Source organism: Salvelinus fontinalis, chromosome 12, assembly GCF_029448725.1.
Source record: "Salvelinus fontinalis isolate EN_2023a chromosome 12, ASM2944872v1, whole genome shotgun sequence".
In the NCBI taxonomy this organism is placed as follows: Eukaryota; Metazoa; Chordata; class Actinopteri; order Salmoniformes; family Salmonidae; genus Salvelinus; species Salvelinus fontinalis.
The window spans coordinates 18,927,843-18,937,700 of record NC_074676.1 but is presented as its reverse complement, the minus strand read 5'-3'; the positions used below and the strand labels follow the sequence as shown (position 1 = coordinate 18,937,700).

Below are 9,858 nucleotides of genomic sequence, written 5' to 3'. Positions count from 1 at the left end.
ATAAAAGTCAACATCGCCAAAAGATATTAATTTTTTCACTAACCTTCTCAGAATTCTTCCGATGACACTCCTGTAACATCACATTACAACATGCATATACAGTTTGATCGAAAATGTTTATATTTAGCCACCAAAATCATGGTTAGACAATGTGAAATGTAGACAAGCTGGTAAAGAAAACGTCCTTGCGCCACTTAGACAGTGATCTACTCTTATACATAAATACTCATAAACGTGACTAAAAAATATAGGGTGGACAGGGATTGATAGACAATTTAATTCTTAATACAATTGCGTTATTACATTTTTTAATTTATCCTTACTTTTCAATACAGTTTGCGCCAAGCGAAGCTACGTCAAAAAACATGGCGTCCTAAGCCACTAAAATGTTTCGACAGAAACACGATTTATCATAATAAAAATGTCCTACCTTGAGCTGTTCTTCCATCAGTATCTTGGGCAAAGGATCCTTTCTTGGGAGAAATCGTCTTTTGGTGGAAAGCTGTCCTCTTGCCATGTGGAAATGTCAACTACGTTCGGGATGAACTGAAAAGCGTGTCCAACTTTTCACATCGTTGCAAAAATAAATGTCACAAAATCGCACTAAACGGATATAAATTGCTATAAAACGCTTTAAATTAACTACTTTGTGATGTTTGTAACTCCTATAACGAGTGAAAAGATGACCGGAGAAATATAACAGGCTAAACTAATGCTTGGAACAGGAGAGGGTCGGTGTCTTCCACGCGCGTTACGCAGCAAGAAAAGACTTGCTAGCTAAAGGTTTTTTTCATTTGTAGGGCCTGTGAACGAGCAATCGAGCCCGTTGGAATCGTCATCACGTAAAGGCATCCAGGGGAAGACGTAAGAAGTGTCCGTATAGTCATAGCAACGACAGTGCCCGTTTAAATGACTTCAGAAAAGTGGCCAACGTTTCTCAAATCTGACTCCATGTCAGGGAAATTGCTGTAGAATGGGCTCTGTTCCACTTAGAGACAAAATTTCAACTCCTATAGAAACTATAGACTGTTTTCTATCCAATAATAATAATAATATGCATATTGTACGATCAAGGATTTTGTGGGAAGCCGTTTAAAAAATTAGCCACATTAGCATAAATAGTCTAAACAGCGCCCCCATCCCCAACAGGTTAAACATACTCTTGCATGATGACATGGATGTCATGGCAACCATACTTCTTCCTGCTCCTGAGCAGCACTTCAGACATTTTCTCTCCGTCCCCTCTCTATTTTTTTCTCTCCCTCTCTCCCTCTCTCACCCTTTTTCACTGAATGAACACCACAATCAATAATTTCCTCTATACACATTTATTTCATCCATGACTTTACAAATCTTTATCATTAACAAAGTTTTGTTAATTCATCACACTCCTACACTAAATTATTAACAAATTTTTCTCAAAGTGAATCACATGAAAGCAAACAAAAATGGAGGCAAAAAGCCCTCAAAAAACTTGGGACACAAGGAGTGATTCAAATCGGTTGCCTCTTACTCAAAAGGCATGACAAATGTACTGTCACAATACCCACACACAACCACACATAGAAGTGATTTGCCTACGAATGAAAGATTCAGCATAAAGATGAATATGTAGTCATTTAGATGTGTGGAGCAATGGGCACTTTGGGACCTGGATCAGTATGGAGACACAGAGCTCCTGGCCAGAGACACATGCATTCATTACCCCCCATCCCACACACAACCATACAAGTTATTGTTACTAATTGTGCATTTATTTTCATGTTAATATTTTTATATTTTTATATTATTTCTACTATTTTTTAACTGCTTTGTTGGGAAGGGCCGTAAGTAATCATTTCACTGTTCATATACACCTGTGGTTTACAAAGCATGTGACAAATAACATTTGATTTGATTTGATCCCTCCATCTGCTGCACATAAAAGGGAAAGCCACAGAACAAGATGGCCTCCGCTCCTTTGTTACAAAGGAAACCAGAGAATTACAATCCAGAACTGTTCTTGGAGTTCTACTTTACTGCCCATTACTGTAACATCTGTGTGTCCTGGTCATTTGTAATAGTTTTGTCAGTGAGGGAGGCAGTCACTCCTCAGGGTTGTAGATTGGTTGTTATGCTGGCAGTTAACAATTGTTATTGGGTGCCTGGGCAATGCACAGACCTTTGATGGGGCAGGTGTTCAAAGTTAAATAAAAAAATTGACCTTAATTCCCTTCATACATATCTACTGCTCCTGTAGCCAGATTCAATTTTTTTTTCATTTTACAAAAAAAAACAGAAAGGAAGTTAGAAAGAATCACTACTTCTTTGCTAGCCTGAACTACTCCTGGGGTGGTTAGGCTATATCAGCTGATCAGCGCTAAGGTACTGTCTTAGAAGTAAAGGTGACTGGAACAACCGTTTGGGTTGCCCCACCGGCAAACCTTTCCAACTGAAAAGGGTCTTCAAGGAACCCTTGTGTTAAAGGTTCAAGCCGGAACCTTTTTGTGATGGGGGGGGGTTCAATTATGAACCTTTTTAATAATATATTGTGGAGGTGGCAACCTATCAGATTGGAGGCATGGCTTATTGGAAGCGTGGCTTTCAGATAGTTATTTTGGGCCACCATTTAGCATAAATGTAATTCCTGTTTATCATGTTAAGTTTGTACACTGCAAATATTTATGCATATTACATATTGTAATATAATATTAGAACAGGTTGGAAGCTTGTGCATGTGATGACGACATGCGTAGCAATGCACTGTTCCGGTGGCAGGGGACTTTTTTTCAAGATTAATGAGTTCATGAGAAATTATCTACTTTTATAAGAAATTCATTGCATTTAAAGTTACAAGTGAGAAAAATAAACTAGTTTTTAAAAACACCACCAATCAAAAGGGAACATGTTTCATAGGAGGGCAAAAGGGCAGGTGCTCCAGCACTCCTAGGGCTCTATCTGTTAGGTGCCATTGGATGATATTCATCACAGTTTAATGCATTACTACACAATGCAGGTCATTGTAGACTGCACGCTTCTGTCAATATAGTATGAAGTGAATTATATGGTACAATATATGTGAACCCCAACATCCAAATCTGAGCATTGCTACATTTCTCCGAAAGCTATTGATATTCCATACAATCCTGTGTGCTATCCAACATGACTTAATCATGTATACAGACCATGTTAATTGACATCATAATAAAGGTATTTAAAATGCACAGTCTTGAATACTGTACATCAAGTTGATTCATACAATATCCACTCTACTGCAAATGCTCTATCACAACTGAACACCTCCTTAAATTCTGCATTTGATTAAATAACTCAAATATGGCAGCTTTTCTTTAATCATTAAAGGGCATGTGCATGCCAAAAAGATGATTGACCACTATTTCTAAGCCATTTGGAATAATATCCATACATTATTTACAGAAGCAAAAAATAATAATAATATCCAAACTGCACAAATTTAAATAGTAATATTGTGTTTTCTTGTAAAAACAAAATAAAACCCCAATCCACAGGAAACAAGTGAAATATACACAAGGTTAATATCAAAAGAAACGACATCAGTGGGCCACAACATCACACATTTACCCATCATCAGAAACAATGAACATTGAGCCAAATTATCCACCCACATCTGTTTAGTTTTCACATTTCTGTGAGTGTGCGGGTTCGTGTGTCTATTTTCCAACCCAATGCCTCAAAGGCTTTGAGTGACACATTATCAACAATGTCCTTCAAACCTGAATCTCCTATTGAACTTAGAGGGCATCCAAGCCCCTCTATCCCCCACCTTTAAAACTCCCACCTATATCCCTGTAACTTTATGAACGCACTTTATCTCTCCGCACGCACACGCACACACACACACACGCACACACACACACACGCACACGCACGCACACGCACACGCACACACACACACACACACACACACACACACACACACACACACACACACACACACACACACACACACACACACACACACACACACCATCAACATCTCCACTTAGAGAAAAGCATACATCAGGCTTTAGATCAGGGTTGTCATTGTCAACCTCCAGTTATCTAGGGTCTGCAGGGTTCATTTCAACCTGGCACTCAAATGATTAATTAATGGTACCTATTGGCTAGAGAAGCCAGTATGATTTTCTCAGATTTAGATTAGACCCTGATTGAAAGGCAGGGGTGAATATCAACAGGTTTGTATCTCTGTGTCTTTCCAGAAGCCTGGGTTGACACCCCTGCTGTTGAAAATTCAGTCCAAACCCTGGGTCTGGAAACTATCCCATTCTAACCACCGTGACATAGGAGGCTATAAATCATCATTTTGCTCGTCTTGGTTTTATGGACTATCTAGCCCATCTTACAGACAGGGAAAGGGTCGGTCCAGTTTCAGATGTTGAACCTTAGTAAAAAGTAGGTGGGGCAAACCAGCCATGCTCACCAGAATACAACAACAAACAGAATCAATACAGCATTACCCACCCCTTCCATTTACAAAGCAACCACCCCAACCCCAGCTGGTATGTTCAGCGTGTCCGTCTGCTTGGTACCAGGCCAAAGTGTCCATCTCCATCCCAGCCAGCCTCTCTCTAGTCCTGCCCCTGTGTCATGACCCCCATACCTGTTCTTCTCTCACTCACTCACTCACTCACTCACTCACTCACTCACTCACTCACTCACTCACTCACTCCCTCCCTCCCTCACTCCCTCACTCCCTCACTCCCTCACTCACTCACTCACTCACTCACTCACTCACTCACTCCCTCACTCTCTCCCTCCCACACTCTCTGCCTCTCTCACTCTCCTCCTCCTCTACTGTCTCACGCTAGCTGTTCTTTCTCTGGGGACTCCTCCAGTGTGATGGCGGTGAACTCCTCCGTGTTTCCGTTTTCCTGGATCTTCTCTTTATTCATCAGGGTCACCATCTCCTGCTCTCTCTCCTGGGCACGGGAGCTAGCCACTGACGCCGCCGCACCGTTACCCTCATTCCCATCCTTGTTGGTGATCATCAGGGTCTGCTGCTGACCGCACCAGCTAACAGACAGAGAGAGGGAACAGTGTACACATTAGGTTGCTGTTACCAGCTAACAGAGAGAGAGATTTTCCGACCAGAATTCGGACTGCTGAAGTGAGACCTACCTCTTATACTTGACCACAACAACACACGTGAGGAGAATAGCAACCAGTGCCACAAGCACTACCACAATGATCAGCAAATCTGCACAGAGGAACATAATGATAAAAGTTGAATGACGTGTAGCAAATGCCTCTTAATGTGTACCCTCATACAATGTGATTTGTAAAGCGCTATGTAGATGTAATTATTTTCTCCATTATTAATCCATTAAACCATATAATCCATTAAAATGACATTAACATTATTACATGGATCACTAATGTCATGTACAGTAATCGTATTATTACTACTAGTAGAGCAGGGATTGGCAACTTTGATGGAGGGGGGGTTACAAAAGATCTGACCTCATCATGAGGGGCCGCAGTTGTGCCGCTGCCGCCAACCCCCACCCGCCAACTGCCCATTACTCATTTTACCATGGGTGGAGAGGAAAGTGAGCTGTTTTTAATTTGATATCTGACTGTGAATGACTAACAAAATCAATAGGGCCCCCCCAGGCGGTAATCTGACCTTGATAACTACAAGTTTAGATTGCTGGCCCCTAAACTAATGTTAGCTGACATGTGCTAATTAAGTGACTATCAGTGACTGACATGACAAGAGGAAGACTGCTGATGCACAACGCACATTTCGAAATTGCACCTTGTGTAGTCTACTATTCAAACTCGCAACAGGAAGTTGAGACCCCCGACTGGAGTAAAACAATATGAGGGCCTTCAAAAGGTGGGCAGTGGGCCGCATGCCCATCCATGTAGTAGCGTTATTAGGGGTAGTGGGCCACTCACTTGATGTGCTATTGATCTCCTGCCCAGCTGGAGTAGGGTCTGCTCCCATACCTGGATTCATCTTCCCATTAGGAATGGGCTGCGTGGAGGCTTTATGGGGATAACAGGGAGAGACAGTGTTAAACAAACATCTCGAACGTCTCACACATGGTTTACACGTAGATGCCAACTTCAGGAATCATGTCATGAATATAATCATTTGATGACCAGGAATCATGTGCTACTATAGGGCAGATTTATTAGCTGTGGAATGCACCGAACATACTAAGAAATGCAGAACTGTTCCTTTGGGGCAGAGTTGGAACCTGAGAGTTGGAACCTGAGAGTTGGAACCTGAGAGTTGGAACCTGAGAGTGAATGCCAACATTTAATTGAAAAGTGATTTGTCTATGTAACCCAGAAGTAAAATCTTGAGTAATTTGGTCACCTGCGTGAATCTGTTCATGGAATATTATAACGTGATTTATGAATTATTGATGAGTAAGTGACATTGTGCCAAGTGGAATAAAGAGAGCAATGTAATACACTGCCCATAACTTTAACCAGTCACAGAACAGGTCGTGATTTTTGATCTGAGATTCTATCTCATAGGGTAAATCAATGTCACCATATTCCTCACACAGGGCTCTGGTGGAAAGGTAGTGCATGATTTGGTTGAATGGGGAGCTATTCCCCATAGAAATAGGCCTATGTCCTCTGCCGGAACCGGATCAACTCCCATTTCCACCCTTCCTACTGTCGTCCTCTCTACCACTTAGAAACTGTCTCAAAATACAGAAAAAAATGCAATAATAAGAATCCAACCATAATGTGATATAATTCACATAATAAAAGCTAGTGAGGCAGCAGATGTTATTTTATAACCCAACCTGGGTTTCACTAATCAGGATGAATATATAGCTCAGTGTTGCACAGCAGTACTATAAACAGTTTACATTAAACCATTTATGCAGAGAGAGGTCACGTAAAGCATTGAGAATTTGAGCCAGTGCAGACTCAGAGTTGTGAGGAAGAGTCATTCTGTGACACTGTCAGTAGTGTTCCTCTCTTTCTCCCTCTCCCTTATCTGGTCACAACAGGGGGAGACCTCTTCAAACAAACTCCTCAGAGGACACGCACAGAAAGACAAACTTTCAAGTCTCTATGGAATATGTTTTCATGAATCTGAGTGTAATTAAAATACAGCTTTACTGTTTTGATTCTAGCTTCTTATTTCAGCAACCAGAGCGGACTATGTAAATACAAATGAATCCTTGCACTTGAGAAGGTTTCTATAAAGTGGGGTATAGCTTTTAGAACTGTTACCATATGTCCTATATAACACTAAATGCCCAAACATAGTGAGCCACAAACAACAGTTGAAATTGAAGTGAGAGTTCTGAGTTTTAATCCACAATCATTTTCACACCCCAACACCAGGGGGCGAGGTTAGTTCTCTAACTTTCCAGAGTCGGACCAAACTTTGTTGTGTGTGGGTGGTCGGCCATCTGTTACAAGAATCCTTCTCAAGAAAATGTTAGGGATAGTTCTAAATGTCAAAAAGTCATTCAGTTTCAACAGGTAAATATGGTGTTAGTTCTGCTCTTCACTTTTTTAATATGAACTTTTAACATCTCAGCTGCAGAGGAAAGTCATAGAAGACTGTATTAGAGATTGCATGATAATGCATCCTGACAGAAGTTTTAAGGAGAATGACGAGCATGCAGATGTATATTTAGAGATTCATATGATTAAATGAATCACCTTCAAAGCACTAAATGTTTGAGTCGCCTTGGAAACAGTAGAAAAGTCCAGTACGGACAGAGAAGAGAAGTGATATTATAGTGATGTGTTTTAGTGATTCTGGCAAGACCAGTTCTTACATGGCGTTGATCCGTTCAGTAGAACTGAAGATGTTTCGTTGATACATCTGTAAAAGTCTTGTACAACTTTCAGGATATTTTGTTTTCTTATATAGATTCATGTCATAGTATTAAAGTTTCATCGTGGAGATTTGTCTATGTTTTTGTTGGTGTTTTTTTGTTGGAATAAAAGTCGTCAAAGTATATTTATATTAGGCTAAACGTGCTATTTGACGTGCTATTTGAAATAATCATAGAGTGTGTCTTTAGTTTAGGCTTCCTAACCACAGCCCACCACGTTTCTCTCGCTGGGGTGTCACCAAGTGTCTAAAGAAGAACACCTTCATGTATATAAATATTTCAGTTTTAATGTCACGTGCACAAGTACAGTGAAATGCCTTTCTTGGAAGCTCCAAACCCAACAATGCAGTAACCAATATCAATGTAGCACTAAAAATAACATAAGGTATTCACATAAATTCGCTCTCTCACAGGTGATAACACTGACTGGACAAAGGTTGCTAGTTCAACATTTTGCCAAAAGCAATGCATTAATGTACAAAAGGACATTCTACCCTTTGAAAATTCTGCACTTGAGTATTGAAACAGCTTTTTCTTAGGCTCAGGGGAAGCTTTGTGGTGGTGAGCTGTCATCCTGTCAGAGCAATCCTATGACAAACATCCTATGACAAACATCCTATGACAAACATGTTTTATGAATGTTATGTTTTACTGTTCTGACATGAGAGATGATTTACTTGAGATGTATTTGTATTTTAAAGTGTGCTATTTTATTGAAATGAATTGTCAGCATTTTTTTCAAGATACCAAACTGAACGACAAAGCAAAAAACAGCATTATGTATGTAATATTATGTATGTTACAAACAGTCTTTCCTTACCTTGTACCTCCACCTCCTCCTGTAAATCCTCCTCTCTGGCCCGGCCCTGTGGTTCTCCTGGCTCTTTAACAGCTGGTGCCATAGAAGAGGCCCCCTCCTCCTCTGAGGCAGAAGGCAACATCCCAGACACAGTGGTTTCTTCCATCTCAGTGACCATCACAGGGTGCTCCGTGGGGCTGGCTTCCTGGGTCTCATTTCCCTCAACCTGCTCTTTAATGACAGAGCTTTCTGTGGCTGCCCCTTCTGAAGCATCATCCTCAGCCCATGCTGTTGGGTTTACTGGGCTGGCCTCAGTGGGTGCAGGCTGGTCTGTGTCCACTGCTTCCATTACCTCAGTGGTGCTCTCTGCTCCCTTTTCTCCAGGGGCGGAGGTGGTGTCCTGGGTGTCAGGATCGGGGTTGACGGTGGCCTCAGGCTGGGCTCCATCCTCAGGGCCTGTGTGAAAAACAGACCAGAGATATTCTGTACCAGTCAAACGCTTGGACACACCGACTCATTCAAGGGTTTTACTTAATTTGTACTATTTTCTACATTGCAGAATAATAGTGAAGACATCAAAACTATGAAATAACACATATGGAATCATGTACTAACCAAAAAAGTGTTCAACAAATCAAAAGATATTTCATATTCTAGATTCTTTAAAGTAGCCACCTTTTGCCTTGATGACAGCTTTGCACACTCTTGGCATTCTCTCGGACATCCTAGTAGTGAATATCTGAGGAAATCCGTTCTGTCAAAAATCCAGAGGAAGATAGTGTAGGCCCTGTCCAGGGGCTATACTTGTACATCAAGCTGCCATATGCTACAGAATCAGGACATAGGCTCCTGCCCCTATGGGCCGTTCTGGCTTAGATAATCCTTACTTGTCCAAGGCTTACTTACTACTAGATAGTGGGCAAAAAGACAAATTCAACTCCATCTTTCAACTAATAAGATGTTGATGTTGCCAATTAATTTAATGATTACTTCATTGGCAAAGTGGGCAAACCTTAGGCGGGAAATGCCAACAACAAAAGCATTGCAAGTTTGAATTTAGTAAAGTTAGTGTGGGAGAGGAGGAAAATGTTTTGTTATCGATCAGTAATGACAAACATCCTGGCGTTGACAACTTAGATGGAAAGCTACTGAGGATGGTAGCTGACTCTATAGCCACTCTTATCTGTCATATCTTTCATCTGAGCCTAGAAGAAA

The 9,858-nt window shown here is 41.0% G+C and overlaps 1 protein-coding gene across 1 annotated transcript in view; it reads right to left on the bottom strand.

Annotated features, from left to right (window-relative positions):
• Nucleotides 1–1,309: 1,309 nt before the first annotated feature.
• The window catches only part of LOC129866915 (CD44 antigen-like), a 34,708-nt gene continuing 26,159 nt past the window's right edge, over nucleotides 1,310–9,858 (bottom strand). Inside the window, exons 5-8 of the mRNA XM_055939943.1 lie at nucleotides 8,665–9,099; nucleotides 5,923–6,012; nucleotides 5,140–5,218; nucleotides 1,310–5,034 (exon numbers count right to left, since the gene is read on the bottom strand). Of these exons, the coding sequence (XP_055795918.1) occupies nucleotides 4,821–5,034; nucleotides 5,140–5,218; nucleotides 5,923–6,012; nucleotides 8,665–9,099 (818 nt within the window). The 3' untranslated portion in view covers nucleotides 1,310–4,820. The remainder of the gene's footprint in view (nucleotides 5,035–5,139; nucleotides 5,219–5,922; nucleotides 6,013–8,664; nucleotides 9,100–9,858) is intronic.